Source organism: Cervus canadensis, chromosome 20 (genome assembly GCF_019320065.1).
Source record: "Cervus canadensis isolate Bull #8, Minnesota chromosome 20, ASM1932006v1, whole genome shotgun sequence".
Taxonomy (NCBI): Eukaryota; Metazoa; Chordata; class Mammalia; order Artiodactyla; family Cervidae; genus Cervus; species Cervus canadensis.
In genome coordinates, this window is record NC_057405.1 from 49,990,157 (window position 1) to 50,008,950 (window position 18,794).

General features: G+C 35.6%; 1 protein-coding gene across 1 annotated transcript in view; it reads right to left on the reverse strand.

The window, feature by feature from the left end:
• ASCC3 (activating signal cointegrator 1 complex subunit 3) overlaps positions 1-18,794 on the reverse strand; it is a 255,303-nt gene that overhangs the window by 124,433 nt on the left and 112,076 nt on the right. Inside the window, exon 11 of the mRNA XM_043439337.1 lies at positions 4,861-5,025. Within this exon, the coding sequence (XP_043295272.1) occupies positions 4,861-5,025 (165 nt within the window). The remainder of the gene's footprint in view (positions 1-4,860; positions 5,026-18,794) is intronic.

The window sequence follows — 18,794 nt, forward strand, 5'->3', positions numbered from 1 at the left end:
GTGGTTGGAACCTAAGTAACTAAGGAATAGAATGGAAAAGTTAAAATTAGACAAATAGATCAGGGTTTTAGTAGACTTTTATGTCCAGCTAAGGTATTTAAACATTTTTCTTAAGATAAACAAACAGCAAGTCAGCAAAGGTTTATGAGCATAGTACTGATAAACTATACAATTGGAATTTGGCTATATTATGAAGATGCTCATGTATAGGATGAATTAATACATTATATATTTAAATATCGCTGTGCTGTGCTGAGTTGCTCAGTCATGTCTGACTCTTTGTGACCCCATGGACCGTAGCCCACCAGGCTCCTCTGTCCATGGGATTCTCCAGGCAAGAATACTGGAGTGGGTAGCTATGCCCTCCTCTAGCGGATCTTCCCAACCCAGGGATTGAACCCAGATCTCCTGCTTTGCAGGTGGATTCTTTACCATCTGAGCCACCAGGGAAGCCCAAGAATACTGGAATGGGTAGTCTATCCCTTCTCTAGGGGATCTTCCCGACCCGGGAATCGAACGGGGGTCTCCTGCATTGCAGGTGATTCTTTACAGCAGCATTACCGGGGATATTTACATATTATATATCCATATTACAAACAACATATTATATGTTCCTGTATCTTCTAATAATATATTTATAATCGCACTGCTGCTGCTGCTGCTAAGTCGCTTCAGTCGTGTCCGACTCTGTGCGACCCCATAGATGGCAGCCCGCCAGGCTCCTCTGTCCACAGGATTCTCTAGGCAAGAACACTGGAGTGGGATGCCGTTTCCAATTGCACTACATATAATTAAAAACATAATATATAACTTTATACATTTTACATCATATAGTTTATAAACTACATATAGAAAATTATACTATTGAACATTTATAATTTACAAGATATTTATGAATTTTAATGAGTGCCTCCCAGTATATACGGTACATAATGTGCGTGTCTGTGTGTATGTGTATACAGCAGCACCCTTGCAATCTATTTTCTCCCTCAGTTGGGAGTGCTCAAGAAAGAAAGATGCCCTGGTCAAACTCCCTTGAAAACATGCTGCTGATAGTCCTCTTGGCAATTATACTAATGGTATTTACTTGACCTCTAATGCTCTATAGTTGCAGGAAAGCCTTACGTTTGTAACGCTTTTAGCTGATGGACATGGTCTCTCCAGATAGCTCAATGCAAACAAACCAGGAATGTATGGACTCATGTGGCCTGGGCTCCCTGAAAAACATCACTAAGCTATGTACATATCAAGGTACCAAGTCAAAACATCTTATGATCAGGAAGTATCACCATGGGAAGTAGTACCTTCTGTTAACCACAAACTCACTTACCCCATATGCTAATCATATTCACTGCTTTCTATGTCAATCATACCTCAATAAAGCTGTTAACATTTTTATTTAAAAATCTCATGATCAAAATAGCTCTCTTTTGCATAAATGATGCCCTGAATGATTCTTTTCAAGACTTCACAAGTAAACGAACTGCCAGAGCAAGAGAAGAGAACAGCGGCGGCAGCTGCAGACTTTTCACAACCACATGTATTCTTGACGCTGTTCTAAGTTGAGTATTAGCTAAAATCTTTGATTTTTGTGTGCCTACTTGAATATTTCAACTCTTTGTATTCTGTGTCTGTGTGTCTGTATGCACATATTTTTATATGGTAAAAAGTGGACATGTCCTAAAGAGTCCTCTAATTCCATCCCTACTATAAAACCACTTTTACTGTTGTTTCATATGCTTTCACATCTATGCACCCTACTCTACCCCAGCTTAAAAATCTAAATGGAGGCAAGAAATTTGTTAACTACATCCACACCACCTAGAACCATGAAGCTAGCACACAGCAGGTAGTTAACAGATGTTCAGTAAATGAGTGAATGAGAATATATCGCCTTTATCCCCCACTGGGATTGTGCTATATACAGGACCCAGCTTGTCTTTCAAATGAAAATTATAACCTGGATATCTTTTAAGTCTGGTTCTTATAGCTCTGTCTCATTCTTCTTAAAAGACTGCAAAGTAGCATTTTATTTGATGACTGTAATAGGATTTATTCAGAGAAGGCAATGGCAACCCACTCCAGTACTCTTGCCTGGAAAATCCCATGGATGGAGGAGCCTGGTGGGCTGCCATCTATGGGGTTGCACAGAGTCAGACACGACTGAAGCGACTTAGCAGCAGCAGCAGCAGCAATAGTATTTATTCAATCATATTTTCTTTTGTTGATCATTTGGATTGTTTCCAATATATTCTGCATTAACAAGAAAGCATCACTGAATACTGGTGTTACTATATTTATGTTTCTGTGCTATTATTTCCATAGGATAGAACTCTAGGAGGAAAAGCATAGTTCAGTGAGAGTTTTCAAATTACATTTTTTTTTCACTTTTGCCAATCTAATGGAAGAGGAATGTCTCAAGCTAATCTGGATTATTTTTAAGCTTCTTTTCTATGATTTTAAGTATTTTTATTTCCACTGTAAAGTGCTTTTTCCAAATTTTAAAAAAACTTACATCTCTTACTATCAACAACCTCAGATATGCAGATGGTCCTGCCACTCTAATGGCAGAAGATGAAGAGGAACTAAAAAGACTCTTGATGAAAGAGTCTTGGTGAAAAGGCTGGCTTGAAACTCAACATTCAAAAAACTAAGGCCATGGCATCTGGTCCCCTCACTTCATGGCAAACAGATGGGGAAACAACTGAAACAGTGACAGACTCTATTTTCTTGGGCTCCAAAACCACTGCAGATGGTGACTGCAGCCATGAAATTAAAAGATGCTTACTTCTTGGAAGGAAAGCTATGAGAAACCTAGACAGCATATTAAAAAGCATAGACATCACTTTGCCAGCAAAGATCCATACAGTCAAAGCTATGGTTTTTCCAGTAGTCATGTATGGATGTAAGAGTTGGACCATAAAGGCTGAATGCTGAAGAATTGATGTTCAAATTGTGGTGCTAGAGAAGACTCTGGAGGGTCCCTTGGACAGCAAGGAGATCAAACCAGTCAATCCTAAAGGAAATCAGTCCTGGATAATCATTGGAAGGACTGATGCTGAAGCTCCAATACTTGGGCCACCCAGATGCCAAGAGCTGAGTCATTGGAAAAGACTGATGCTGGGAAAGACTGAAAGCAAAAGAAGAGGGTGGCATTGGATGAGATGGTTAGATAGCATCACTGACTCAGTGGACATGAATTTGAGCAAACTCGTGGAGATAGTGAAGGATAGAGGAGCCTGACATGATGCAGTCCATGGGTTTGCAAAGAGTAGGACAAGACTTAGTTACTGAACAACAAATATTTATTAGTTTACAATAACCTTTTAAGTACAAAGGACATCTAAGCTTATTTTATGTGTGACAAATAATTTCTATTATTCTTACATTTTATCTTTATGGAGGTAACTTTACTGGTCAAAAGTTTTTAATGCATATTCAAATGAGTCACATGTTTCCTTTATAGCCTTTGGAGTTTTGCACTTTGCATAGAGTGTATCCACGCCAAGGTTATTTTCAAAATGCTCTCTTTAATACACTGAGTTTTGTCTGATATAGTTAAATCATTAATTCATCTAGAATTTTATGGTATATTTACCAGATTAAAATACATTATTTTAAAATATTTGAAAATGCAACATAAACTTCATAAGTTCTGTACTCCCTTTTTTGTTTAAATTCCCATAGCGAGATCTAGATGACAGCTATTCAAGATAGGAAATGTGAAAGAATTTATGTCTATCTAGTTACTGGGGTGAGGCACAGTGTTGAAGAAGAAGGAACACTTGGAGGCCACTCCCACACACTTAATTTGGGCTTGAGAACTGAGTGAATTGTGATGCCCTATATAAATATATGGGAGAAAAGACAGAGTTTCTGACATGTTTAGCAAGAGATGTCTTTGGAATATCAAAGTAGAAATACCAACTATGTTTGGACAGGACTAGAAGTCAGCAGAGAGATATGGACTACATGCAGAGACTTAGGTGATACTGGCAAGGAAGTGCTTTTTTCCCAGGGTAAATATTTAAAATAAAAAAGAAGATGGCAAGTGACTGGATCTTGTGCTGGAAGAGGTCACTGAGTGGATGTGAAAGTGAAAGTCGCTCAGTTGTGTTCAACTCTTTGTGACCTCATGGACTGTGCAGTCCATGGAATTCTCCAGGCCAGAATATTGGAGTGGGTAGCCTTTCCCTTCTCCAGGGGATCTTACCAACCCAGGGATGGAACCCAGGCCTCCCACATTGCAGGTGGATTCTTTACCAGCTGAGTCACCAGGGAAGTCCAAGAATCCTGGCGTGGGTAGCCTACTCTTTCTCCAGGGGATCTTTCTGACCCAGGAATCGAACTGGGGTCTCCTGCATTGCGGGCGGATTCTTTACCAGCTTAACTACCAGGGATGAGTGGATGAGACTGCTGATTAATCCACAAGCTGGACCTCGGCAGTCAGAGGATTCTCACTCCCTTTTCAGCAGGGAGAGTTTAGGCATGGAGAAAACTGGATGAACCACTAACAGTGTCCTATGTTCTACCATTATGTTAACATTGTTTAGTCAACTGCTTCTCGGTCTTTTGGCTAAGATCAAGTGTAATACTGCTTTGTCAATAATAGATACAAAACACAGGTTTCGAAGTTTTCCTGTATTTATTTTGGTTAATTTAAAGAGACTTCAATGAAATGAGACTTGAAAAGAAGAACAATCAGGTACTTTTAACATAAAAATGAAATACCTATAGGTTTATCCACACTAAAATGATCTTTTTCCCCATACACAACACATGTTAATATTTCTTTGAATGCAAGATTAAAGTTTAAAAAACTTACCCCTCAAAATAAGCATACATATAACTTCCTCTTACCTGCCGTAAAGTTCGTGCCACTATGCTTTCTAATACTGGTCCTCTGTCTTCATGCAGTAAATGGACTTCATCAAGAATAAGGAGCTTTACAATTTGGGAAAGAGCTACATCTCCAACACTCTTTCTTGTTACTACATCCCATTTTTCTGGTGTGGTCACAAGCATCTATAACACAAGAAAAGATAAATTTAAAAGAGGAAAAAGATCATATATTACTTAAATTTTCACTGTCATTCAAAAAGAAATATGATTGACCACTTGTATACAGATCAAATAAAAGGTGTTAAAGATACCCAGAATGATATCTGATTCCCTATATACAACAGTCACTTCGCTATAAGTTGTGATATTAAGCAGTTATTTAAAACTCAGTGAAGGTAGTCTGTCAGTAAATTGTACTGTAAAGTGTACAAATTACACAAGCATATTTAAAATGTATCTTACAATATTAAAAAAAAATGACACTATCTTTTAAACAAGTGTGTACTGATAATGGCTTTCATTTGAAAAGGGATAAAAACAAGTGAACAAAGCATTAAAAGGAAATGAAAAGGATCCCAGGAATCTACTCTAGGAATGGTCACCTGTCTATACTTCTCCAAATTTGGAGGAAACTTTACTATTGATACACAGTTTTAAAAAACTACCACCTTTAATATCAACTAATACATGCAGCTCTTTATTCCAAAAAACAATACACATACCACAGCATAACTGGCACATAATAGCAATAAAAACAATGAGTCACCGGAGGCCCAGGGTACCCAGAGCAGAAGGTGAGCCCAGGGTACTTAAGTTCCTAGAAGAGACCATTTGACGTGAGCTGTGATTATAAATCTATTTGCTTTCTACATGTTGAATTGGCTTGTGTCCTCTAAAAGCATACTATGGCAGAGAAAAAGACAAGTTTAATAAACCTCCTACTATGGAAATATTACACTAGTATATATTTAACATGTGAGGTAACAAGTCAAAAACTGAAGTTTTTTCTTAGCCAGTATATCAGATTATAGAGCCTGATGATAATCAAAATTCAACTATTTCGTGAAGCAGTTAAATGAGATGGGAGTCAGATTTGTTCAACATTTTTGTTGTGCTATTACTCTCATGTCTGTTTTGAAGTTGCTTACGGGAAGGGTGATCTTATTTTTTTAGAATGCAAATCACATACTTCTTAATAAATACATAATCCAAGTTTATCAGGATAATCTGTTGCATTATTAGAGATATCACGATCACTTTGAAATAAACTATGTCAACCACAAAATTTAGCATTTGTATTTCAATATAACATTAATTGGCAAACTATAATGAAATAGATTAAGGCATTCATATCTAAGGTGCAAAATACTATGAATCTGAAGTTACATAGTTTAATTTGCTAGAGTTAAATGGTAATATTGAAGCCACATCAAATGTTACATTGAAAAAAATATGCTACTGGAATTAAGTATAAACAGATGTATAATGAATTTTAAGATCTAAAATGGTTTGAAACATTCACTATGCATTAATTAACATCTTTTATATTCCAATAATTTAAACATAACTTCTACTTTGAAAAATGACAATTTAAAACAATCCAAGATATATCTTACAAATATGCTCAGGGATCACTCACTAACAACTCTTTAACTGAAAATCCTAAAAAACATTCCCATGTGTTTTCAAAAGCAACAATTCTTCTAAATTGTAAATTCATATTACATTAAAATATAAAATAAGCTTACAATTGATAAATGTTAAGAAAGCTACAAAGTATACTACAAAGCTAATAATGTGGTAACAACTAAATTTTAAAATAAAAATTTTCAGATATAAGAAAACTATACTACCAAACCTTAAAAATCCATTTTAGCATTTTGTTTTCTATACTTTCAGCACAGTGAGAAATGACTTCATTTATATTACCATTTCATTACTCTAATTCCCTGAACAAAAATGGCTAGAAAATAAAGTGTCACATTTGCTTAATGAATTGGAACTCATGCAAGACATTTCCATCTGCTCTTGTATTAGGGCATGGGTTAACTGTCAATATTTTTACTGTCAACTCAAACTTCTCTCAATACATGTACTTTATTCCTTTAGGAGTGTAAAAATCATTATTCCAAATGGTTCCAATTTTAGCCAAACCACTGGTAAAATGGCATGGTTGAGATGCTATACACCACTATTGTGTCAACAATTTGGTATATTCAATTTAAAATGCTCCATCCATTTGACAGCTAAAGCAAAAGACCTAAGCCTTGCTAGAACCACTTCATCTGGTAACTAACATAAACATAATCTTTTGCCTTTTAAAACATTGTGACCTAGGAGAAATCACTTTACCTCTCCTTACCTTTTTTGTCTATTGCATTATTTCTGACATGTAACATATACAAACTTAAATGCACAATGTGATGATTTGATACACATACATATTATAAAACGATTACCACAATGAGGTCAGTTAACACTTTCTTCCCCTCACTTCATATTACTTTTGTGTTTGAGTGTGTGTGTGTGTGTGCGTGTGTGTGGTGATAATATTTAAGATCTGCTCTCTTAACAACTTTCAAGGATATAACACAGGAATGTTAACTATACTCACTGCACTGTACATCAGGTCCCCAGAACACATTCATCTTACATCTACAAGTTTGCATACTTTAACCAACATTTTCCCATTTCCCTTATCCCTAAGTTCCTGGCAACCAACATTGTACTCTCTTTCTTTCTTAAGTTTGGCTCTTCTTCCTCCATACAGAAGTGAGAACATAACAGTATTTGTCTTTTCTTTTCTGACTTATTTCACTTAGCATAATGACCTCAAGGTCCATTCCTATTGTGGGAAAAGGCTGAATTTCCATTTTTTATGGCTGAATAATATTCTACTCTACACATATGCCACATTTTTTTGGTCCATTCATTTCTTGGTGAACACTCAGGGTTGTCTCCATATCTTAGCTATTGTGAATAAAGCTGCAAAGAACATCAGAGAGCAATCTCTCTTCAAGATAATGATTGCAGTTCCTTCTGATTTATACCCATAAGTAGAACGGCTGCATCATATGGTAGTTCTATTTTTAACTTTTTGGGAGACCTTCAAACCATTTCCATAGTGGCAGTACACGTTTACATTCCCAGCTCACAACACCAGCTCACAACAGTGCACAAAAGATCCCTTTTCTCCACATCCTCACCCATACTTGTCATCGCTCGTCTTTTTTGATAACAAGTCAATCTAACAGCTGTAAGGGGATACCTCATTGTGATTATGACTTGCATTTCCCTGCTGATTAGTGAAGTTAAATATCTTTTACTGTACTTGGGGGTCATTTGCATGCCTTCTTTGAAAAAATGTCTATTCTAGTCCTCTGTCCATTTTTTGTTGTTTTGTTTTTGGTTTGGCTTTTGTGTTATGTGTGTGTGTTGCTTTTGACTTGTGTGGATATTAACTTATCAGATAGATGGCTTGCTAATATCTTCTCCTACAGGTAACGTTCTCATTCTGCTATTTCTTTTGCTGTGTGGAAGCTTTTTTTCCACTTCTGTTTCATGGGCTTTTGGTGTCATATCCAATAATCATTCCCAAGATCAATGTCAAAGAGCTTTTTTCTCTCTTTTCTTGAAGCAGCAGTCTTACAGTTCCAGGCCTTACGTGCAAGCCTTTAACCCACTTGGAGTTAACTTATTGTGTTAACTTACTTCAGTCTCCCACTCTTTGCGACCCTGTGGACTGCAGCCCGCCAGGCCTCTCTGTCCGTGGGATTCTCCAGGCAAGAAAACTGGAGTGGGTTGCCATGCCCTCCTCCAGGGGATCTTCCCGACCCAGGGATCTTCCCGACGCAGGGATGAAACCCTCTTCTCTTCTGTCTCCTGCACTGCCAGGCAGTTTTCCTTACCACCAGTCCCACCTGGGAAGCCCCTTAATTTTTTGTAAGCAATATAAAATAGGTGACCATTTTCATTCCTCTGCATATGGTTATCCACTTCTCCCCATACAATTTACCAAAGAGATCATTCTTTCCCAACTGTTTCCAGCTCAACTGTCAAATATTAGTAGATGGTATATGTGTGAGTTAATTTCTAGTCTCTCTTCTGTTCCATTGGTCTATGTGTCTATTTTTCTGACAGTACCATACTTTTTGATTACTATAGTTTTGTAGTATAGATTAAAATTAGGAAGTCTGATACCTTCAGCTTTGTCCATTCTCAGGATTGCTTTTGCTCTTTGGGTCTTTTGTGGTTACATACTAACTTTAAAATGCATTTTTCCATTTCTGCGAAAAATGATAATGGAATTTTGATAGGGATGCACTGAATCCATAAATGGTTTAGATAGTATAGACATTTTCTCTTTCAATGTATGAAAGACATTAACTCTTTCAACGTATGACAGACATGAGCTATCTTTTGATTTATTTATTTCCATTTATTTTTCAATTTCTTTCCTCAGTGTCTTACAGTTTTTGGTGTACAGATCTTTCACTTCCTTGGTTAAATTTATTTCTAAGCATTACATTTTTTTTGATGCTCTTGTGTATGGGATTATTTATTTCTTTTTCTGATAGTTCATTGTTAGCGTATAGAAATGCAATTGATTTCTGCATGTTGATTTTGCATCCTGCAACTTTACTGAAGTTGTTTCTTAGTTGCAGAAGTTTTTTCCTGGAGTCTTTAGGGTTTCCTATATATAAAATCATATGTGCAGTGACCATATTACTTCTTTTCTGATTCAGAAGACCTTTATTTCTTTTTCTTGCTTAATTATGCGGGCTAGGACTTCCAGTACTATGTTGAACAGGACTAGCGAGAATCTGCACCCTTGTCCTGATCTAAGCAAAGAAAGACCAACCTTAGGAAAGTTTTCAACCTTTCACTGTTGAGTATGATGTTAATTATAGGTTTGTTATATATGGACTTCATTATGCTGAAGACAATTCCAACCCAATTTGTTGAGAGTTTTTAATCATAAAAGGATGTTGAATATTGCAGGAAAAAGTTTAAAAATGAAAGACATAAAATACCATGTGTTTAGACAGCATGTGGAGGAACCAGAACTCTCATGAAACAATGGTGGAAATGAAAACTCGCACAACCATTTTGAAAAGCTGCTTGGTATTACCTACTAGAGATGAACATATGCAAGCCTTGTGACCAGCAATTCCATTCCTAGTGTATTATGTACTGAACAGAAATGCACACGTACTTGTACCTAAAGATGTATATTAGAATTTTCATAGCTATACTATTTATAATACTTCAAAACTGGAAGCCAAATTTCCATCAACAATAATACAGATAAATAACTTATAACAGCTATACAATGAAACAATTATACTACAAAAATGAGTAAACTATTGCTATATGCAATAATACAGTAAAAATCTGAAAATCTTGTTAGTGAAAGAATCCAGTTATACAGTATAAAACTTCATGGATATGAAGTTTTGAAACAGGTGAAACTAACATAAGGTGTGAAAAGCTAGGAGTCATCTCTGGAGAGGAAGAAGGACACAGCAAATGGCAGAGAAATGAGGAAAGATTCCAAAGTGTGGTAAAACTATTTTGATCGGTGTGGTGCCTGTATCAGTGTATTCAGTTTAGGAAAATTTATCAAGCTGCTCACTTACAATTTCTGTCCTATTCTGAGTATGCATTTTACTCAGTAACAGTAAGCTGTGCACATACATGCTATTATAATTACATATAACTTATAGTTACAAACAAAAACTAAATGGCAAGAAGGGATATCTGAACTGAACAGGCGAAAGGTAAGTAAGAGTTTGCTAGATAAAGAAAGAAAAAAAAAATACCACATGCTACAAAGAAAAACAAGCAAAATTTGTTCTTTCCGCTTCTAATATGCATTAGTCACATATCATCTCTTGTATAATCTTTCTATGCACACCACAAGCATCCTGAGGAAGGAATCAAATATAAAATCTTTTACATAGAAGTCCACGTTCTTCAAGCTACTGATTGGATTTGTTTTTCATACAAATGACAACTTCTATATTTATGTCAATTTCCTGACCACTTATCAATCTTCTCCTCAACCAGAGACCTCTATAAGCACTAAAAGCAATGAGATAAGAAAGTTTTGACATATTTATAGAAAGGTTTTGAGCCAAGAAGAGAAATTAGACACCTATTTTAGAATTCATAATTCCCATATTTCCTTAATGTTATCATTGTTGATGTCTATTTAAAAGTAAGATTTATTCTTCTTTTTCAATATTCATATTTTCCATACACAGACCAGTCCATAAAACTTTCTAATTCCAATAAATTAATTCATTATACAGAAAACAGTCTTGAAATTATATCACTAATAGCAATATATATCCAGCTTAAGACAGAATGTTTGTGATATCTAAATACAGTTTTATGCTTAACAAATCCTGTTATATCTATTTAAAGCTATACAAGTCACACTGATATCCTACTGAATTTTAAACATTTTTAAAAAACATTTTGACTGTTGGAGCAGTATTTTTCCTTGAGGCAGATGGCTATAAATTAAAACTATATTTAAAATGTTAAGTCAAAGGAATATAACAAATTTTAAAAGTGAAAGCATGCTTTCTTACCTTTACTATATTTAAAATTAATTTTGAAATTTTTGGTACTTAGACTGTAGAAAAAAATTTTAATTGTTTAAACTCATTACATTAGATTTTAAAAACAAAATGGTAAAATATTAAAATATTGTCATTAAAATAAAAAAGTATATCATAAAAAAGTATATCACTATACTTCATCAAGTCGCAAGAGCTATTGATTTTGAGCTATATCATCATTTCGTGTGTCACTAGAAAGTTAAAAAAAAATAAATTCCTCTAATGTCTTACAATTGATGAAATACTGTACATTTAGTTGAAAATGTTTGGGATCTATTAACTACGCTAAAGAACAATATTCAAGAATGTGTGCTCAATACATTTTCTGTGTGAAAACAGTCAGCCTGGAGCTGTTACAAATCACATTTTAATGCTATAGACTTAGACCATGCAACTGTTTGCAGGATTTAGGAAATCTATCTTCCTTTTTAAAATACATAATCACATACTTACTCAACCAACAAGCCTATAAATTATATGAATGTTTTAATTTAAGGATAAAATCTAAAATGTCACACGGTTTAAATTCCGTAAACACACATATAATTACAGTTATACTAAACTCTGCTTTACAAATGTCAGTTCTGATCGATGGCAACAACCCCCGTAATGGAACCTGACAGCCTGCAGATTATACCTGCCCCCTGGGACACTACAACAAATCAGTTCGTTCCAACTACTTCCTTTTCTACCTTTTTTTATGTTCCCTCCTCTCCCACCAATTCACACGCCTGAGTGCACATGCACACATGTAAAGCCCAAAGTATTCTGAAGTATCTAGCTATATACTTATGTCAAGGATCACAGCTTTCAAAATGAAATATAAATGAAAATATAAAAGTTATTTGGAGAATCTTCCACTACAAAAGTATCATTATATTTTTGTTGAAAGTACAGAAATGGTCAAGCTAAAGCATAAGGAATATAATCTGAAATCTTTCTTGGCATCTTGATGTTCAAAAAAAAATCTGTACGATACTATTTTTAGTTAAAAGCTCAAAGGTAAACATTTACTAAATAAAGAAACAAAGTATAACTCAATAAGAAATCCTAATATTTGCAAAGGAACAGAGCATGGAGTTCTGGAGTAAGGGATAAAAGGCTCCTAACAATATATAGCTCAAAATTAAACATTTAAGAAAAATACTTTCTAGACTGCATGTGTTTATAACTGGAGAATTATATTTGCAGTTCTTTTTGTCGATTTAAAACACTTTCCAACAATCTCAGAACATATATACTGAACTATAGCCTCATCAACATAAGTGTGTAAAGACTACAGTGCTTGATTATCCTAAAACTTAATTACGCAAAAAGAAAAATGCAAAAATTGGTTTATATTGCAATGTGTAAAAGTCATGAAGACCTAGCTCTCGTCATTCTAACTGCCTGTCCATAATACCCTAGGATTTAGTTTAGTTCCATTAAAGTCTCAAAGAGCAGGGGTCTGTATAACTTACAGTGATTCCTATTCTGCTCACTCATAAAAGATATTTCTTGAATATGACTAACTTGCAGAAAAGAAAACGGCAACCAAGCCAGTCTTCTTGCCTAGGAAATCTCATGGACAGAGGAGCCTGGTGGGCTACTCCATGGAGTTGCAATAGAATCCAACACGACTTAGCAACTAAACAACACAACAATGACTAATTTGTGGTAGAAACCTGTCCTGTTGTAAATCTTGTCCTGTACAATGAGGATATGACTCATTCTGAATGAGTTTCCTTGGTTTATTATAAAGTAATTTTTTTTTCCTCCCAAATCAAACAGGTATATGTGCCCTTTGAAAGTGAGAGAAACATCCTCTCTCATATGACTCTGAATATTTGACAGTTTGATAGTCATTACCTCTTTCCTAACACCTGTGAAGAGCTCAGACTGAGGATCAATTTCTTACTAAAGTGAAATACATTAAAATATTGTATTGTAATACCAAACCTAAAACCTCAAATGTGTTGAGCTAAAAAACAAAATGTATTCTGCAGCTCTTCATAAAAATGTTAATATGAAAATAATACCAATTTCATCTCTTCAAACTAATTCTAAACATTCAATACTAAGAGGTTTTACTAATTCAAGAATAATTAACCAAACATTTGGAGTCTGTTATTTCAGAAAGAAGAGATACTTGAGGACAAGATTCTAAAATCTTATGAGGAAATTATGGCAGGACATAAGCTGCTGAAAATGACCACAATTAAGGAAATAAGTTGTTTTTATTGTTAATCTACTTCCTTTATTTGGATTCTTTTTTTTTTTAAGGCAGGGCATGTGTACTATTTAATTATAATGTATGGTTATCCAAAGGAGAATTTGTTAATAAAACTTTGCAATTAACTCACGGAAGTCAATGTCTTCTGATATTTTTCTATGGTTAAGAACACAAAGATAAAAGGCAAGAAGTTCAGAAGCGTATACTTCAAGGTGAAAACACAGCAAAGAAGTGAAAAGTGGTCTGAATTCTCTCTCATATAAGGCTATGAAATGCAAATGTCGCCTAAAAGGGGGCAGTTAACCTTGTTCACGGAGAAGGCAATGGCACCCCACTCCAGTGTTCTTGCCTGGAGAACCCCAGGGACGGGGGAGCCTGGTGGGCTGCCGTCTATGGGGTCACAGAGAGTCGGACACGACTGAAGTGACTTAGCAGCAGCAGCAACCTTGTTCAAGAAACTGCCACTGAATCTGCCCACAACTACACATGTATAAATTACACATACAGCACCAATACAACTACAGTGCAGAACTGAGTGAAATTATACATTTTCCTGCATTTTTCCCCTCCATTTCCTTACATTTCCTACAACCTAACAAACTTACAGCACAGAAAAAGATCAAACAAAATTACTTGTTACTGGTGTTGAAGTGGTTTAACAGAAACTCATATTCAATTAAAACAAGGCTTAAGAAAGTGATAAAGAAGGACAAAAGCAAATATACCCAAGGAATTAGCTAATAAAATACATGTGATTAAGTATAAAACCTGGCTCTAAGCGTTCTTAACACTGAATTGAAAAAAAACAGAAACAAAAACACAACTGGGAGTTATATTAGCAAAGGGGGGGGGGCATAGGAATTTCTAGCATTCATCCCCTCCCCTCAGAAACATTAAACATTAATTGGAAGAATTATCTGCACACAAACACTGCTTCGCAAAAATCAAGGATTCCAGGTAAGAGATTACCACCTGTGGGTGAAGCACAGAAATAAGACACAGTGAGGCGGGTAGGAAAGATACCTTCACATTAGCCTCATGGCTTTTCCTCTAAGGCCAGGAAACCCAGCACAGAGAGAAATATCTTTCCAGTTGGAGAAGAAAGTAAAACCAAGTACCTCACTGCAGGCCCCAACATCAGGCCAAGCCCAAGGCTGTAGGGCCTCCCAACCTAGGCCCCCAGCTTAGCCCCAGCTCCTACCACCTCCAGCCACCCAAGGCAGGGCTGCTCCTGAAGCCTCAGGCAGCAGCCAGGGTGTACCTATCAGCAGGCTCCTGTGAACCCATACCTAGTAGCTCAAAAGCTGCTCAACATCACTAATCATCTTGCAATGCAAACGAAACCACAATGATCCTAACACGTCACACTTGTTAGGATGTCAATTAACAAAAAAGAATACCGGTGTGTGCAGTAGGAAAACACTACCCAAGTCATTATGACATTGCAACTGAAGAAGACTTGGTTAAATCTGTCAAATTTCCAGGGCCCCAGGACTCCCACATTCATTCTCTATTCAGTAACTAAACTGTGTTTCTCTGTACTATACATATTTCTTTTAAGCAAATCAGTCACCGAAAGAAGATTTTGCCACACTGTGCAATACCAGAGAGCTGAAATTACAGTGTAGTTCTGCCTGGCTGGGGCATTATCATTATCTTTACTAACTTAACATGGAGAAGCAGCTTTGTATTTTAACTTATATTTATTTGATTGTTAGTGATGTTTAACACCTTATTTATGAAACTGCATTTTTCCCTTGTGGTAAGAGTCTACTCATATATATAGTATTTGGGTTTATATCATCAATTCACATAAATTCAGCTTTTAATGGAGATGTTAATTATAACTAGTGCACACATTTAAGATGGCAATTTGGCAAAATCTATCAAAATTTTAAATATGCAAACCCTACATCCAGCAATCTCACTTCCAAAATTCTATCCTAGAATAAAGACTTACAGACAAAGAGACATGAAGTTGTTTAGAAGGCCGTAAGGTAGATCTACACACACTGATATTGAGTGGAAAAAGGCAAATGTTAACATCTTATACAAACACATACACATGTGTACATAAATATGATCCATTATTAAACTAAAACAAAATCACATATACATATATTTCTCTACATTCTCCAGCTCCTGAGTTTAAATGTTTAACTTCTTTTAAACCACAACTTTTTCTTTAAACCACAACTAAACAGCAACTTTTTTTTAAAACCACAACACCCTAATACTATTTCCTTTAATAGGCTTCTGCAGCATCACTGTGCTCATATTTTCTACATTAGCATCTAATACACTATGTTGCTTGCTTAAATATTTGTCTCTCTCAATAAACCACAGGCACAGACAAGTCGGGGTAGTGATAGCTACTGTATCTACAATGTCTTCAAGTGGTCTGCTGTGCTGTCCATACTCAAGGACTGCTGATGGATTATGTATTTTTGCAGATAGTAATTACTTCCCATATTGGTGGTAACAATTCTTACCTAATAAGAAAGTAGGACAAATATTTCTATATTTAATAGCAGGATTGATACAACTTATGTTCTACTACATAGATACTTGAGTTTTAAAAAATTTATGTTTAGGATACTGTCACATAATAAATTTTGTGAATTAGCCATGGAAATGCTCTCCTTAATCCATTCATGTAAATGTGCCAAACTGACAAATCAAAAAGCTTACACAAGAAAGAGGTCCATTTACTGAGTCCTGGGGAGAGACAGCACTGGCACCCCCACCGCTCACCCTGTGGCCTCAGGGGATGACACCCCAGGTTTCTGGTACCTAGATGCTACCTACTTAGGATGAAGGTATTGAGGAAAGGTGGGATCTAGATGGCTCCTTATGTAGTAAGCTAAGTGGCCTGTATCCTTAGCTTATCAGGAAAAACAGAATTGCATCTCAGAGTATCCTCCAAAGAGGATTAAATATAACTTGAACATTTTGCAATCAGGACTTACAGGTTTTTATATGTTCCCCTCCTGCCTCTTTCTCCACCCCACCCAAACCTGCCCCAGGCCTTTCCCATAACAGGCCAGCTTTTCACTTCCTACGTCTCACAGCCAATAGCTGAGGACTCCAAACATAATTTCCTACTAGGCAAAGGAGAGTGGATAGCCCTATTAACATGGACCAAAACCTGTATTTCTATAAGCAAATTTATCAACACTTCTAAGTATTCTTATAGCCATGTCTCATTTATCAATGCATTCTAATATACTGTGACTGCTTAATGAAAACACATTCAGTATCTTTCATTCATGCATTTATCAAATACTTATTGTGTCTCTACTACTATAAATCTTACAGTTTCTGCCACAAATTAAAAAAAGTACCGACATGTCATAGGGTTTTAAAGAAAAGGAAACAGGTGAATACGATAAAACATTTAGAATAATGCCTGACACAAAATAGGGATCCAGTATGTTTTCTGACATCTTCGGTATCATCTTCTTCTTCCTCATTGTAATGAGCCAGGCATGATGCCATGAGGTATGCAATGGTGAAGAAAGATAAAGACAGATAGCCCTTGATCTCACTGTAGTGGAGGTCGTATGGTAATACACAGTAGTCAAAAAGTCATAAAATACAAATTTTCACTTGTGATAAGCTACTGAGAATAAGCTCTGCAGTTACAGCAAATTGTAACAGGAAAATTTGACCTAACCAGAATCGGAAAAGCCTTTATGAAGAAAAGGACATTTGACATAACATCTAGAGGACAAAAGGGAATTAATTAGGTGAAGGAGAAAAAAGAGAGTAATAAGCAGATGCAGTTACAGGCATAAAGCATATGGGAGACAACATGGATGGGAGAGATTGAAGACAGGCGATGTGCAGATGGAGCAAGGAGGATGAGAAGAATGGAGACTAGTGGAAATAAGACAGGCAGGGGCAAACCTCTCAGCCATTTAGTCACTTTCAGTTGTATTCTTGTCACTCCTTACAGTAGCCTGGAAAAGTACGAGAGGCTTTTTTTTTTTTTTTTGGCTATTGTTTTTTCATACAACAGAGTTATGGGAATAGAAAAGGGAAGGAGTAAAACTGACCAGGTTGCTTTCCTGACTGTGGAGGAAGAATTGGAAGGGGCAGATTGAATGCTGATATTCCAGTTAGAATACTAGAAAAGTAATCAAGGTGAAACATAATTGGAACCTCAAACTAGGAAGATGTCCTAGTGAAGATGGAGAGGACATGGACAAATCTAAGAAATACTTAGGAGATAAAATCAATAATCAATAGGGAGCTTGCTGAACTGATTACATTTACCTTATATTTAAATATAGGCTATATATAAGCTAAATATAGTCAATGACTTTATCTAAATATATATATAATATAAAAACATAAGCTGCAGAAAATTCTCCTGTGTCAGATATTTTACTACTCTTTACTAAACCCCTTATGCAGGATGAGATAATCACAAATAAAACATTAAGAAATACCCAATACAGCTACAAGTTACCCTCTGACAAAAGTTTTCTCACTTGATTTGATAATATAACAGAAGAAAATTAAAGCTGAAAAGGTTAGCCTTTTCATCTCTCCTAGGTCATCATTAGCTGCCAACACTTATACTTGTGTCAAACTCCTTTTTACAGATTCTACCCCCCAATAACTGTAAGATTAAGTTATGAAGTTAAAAGGAAAAAAAAATACTGATATAAAGGAATTCTAGAAAATGATGCCTATTATTTATTGACAATAATTAACTTCCAAAAATTTTACTATGTTGCAGATTTCATTACAGAGTGTTTGAGAACTAAAGAAAAACACGTATGTTTAGGGATCTGCAATTATGAAAGACCACAGAGATAATATACCCTTGAATATTTAATACATATCATATAGCTGAGAAAGAGAGGTAATTTTTTCAAAATGAAACTAATATTTGTGGTTAGTGAGCTCCCATCTGACCACATAATGGTGGAAGGATTTTTCTGAAATTTAGCAAGTAATCAAAATACTTGGGATAAGCATCATGGTTCTCTTGACATTCCCTTTGATTTTTACGTCCCTGTTTATAGGAAACCCGGATTGCTTCTAAGAATGCTATGTATTGTATTATAATTTTACAATAGAAGATATTCTGATTTTTCACT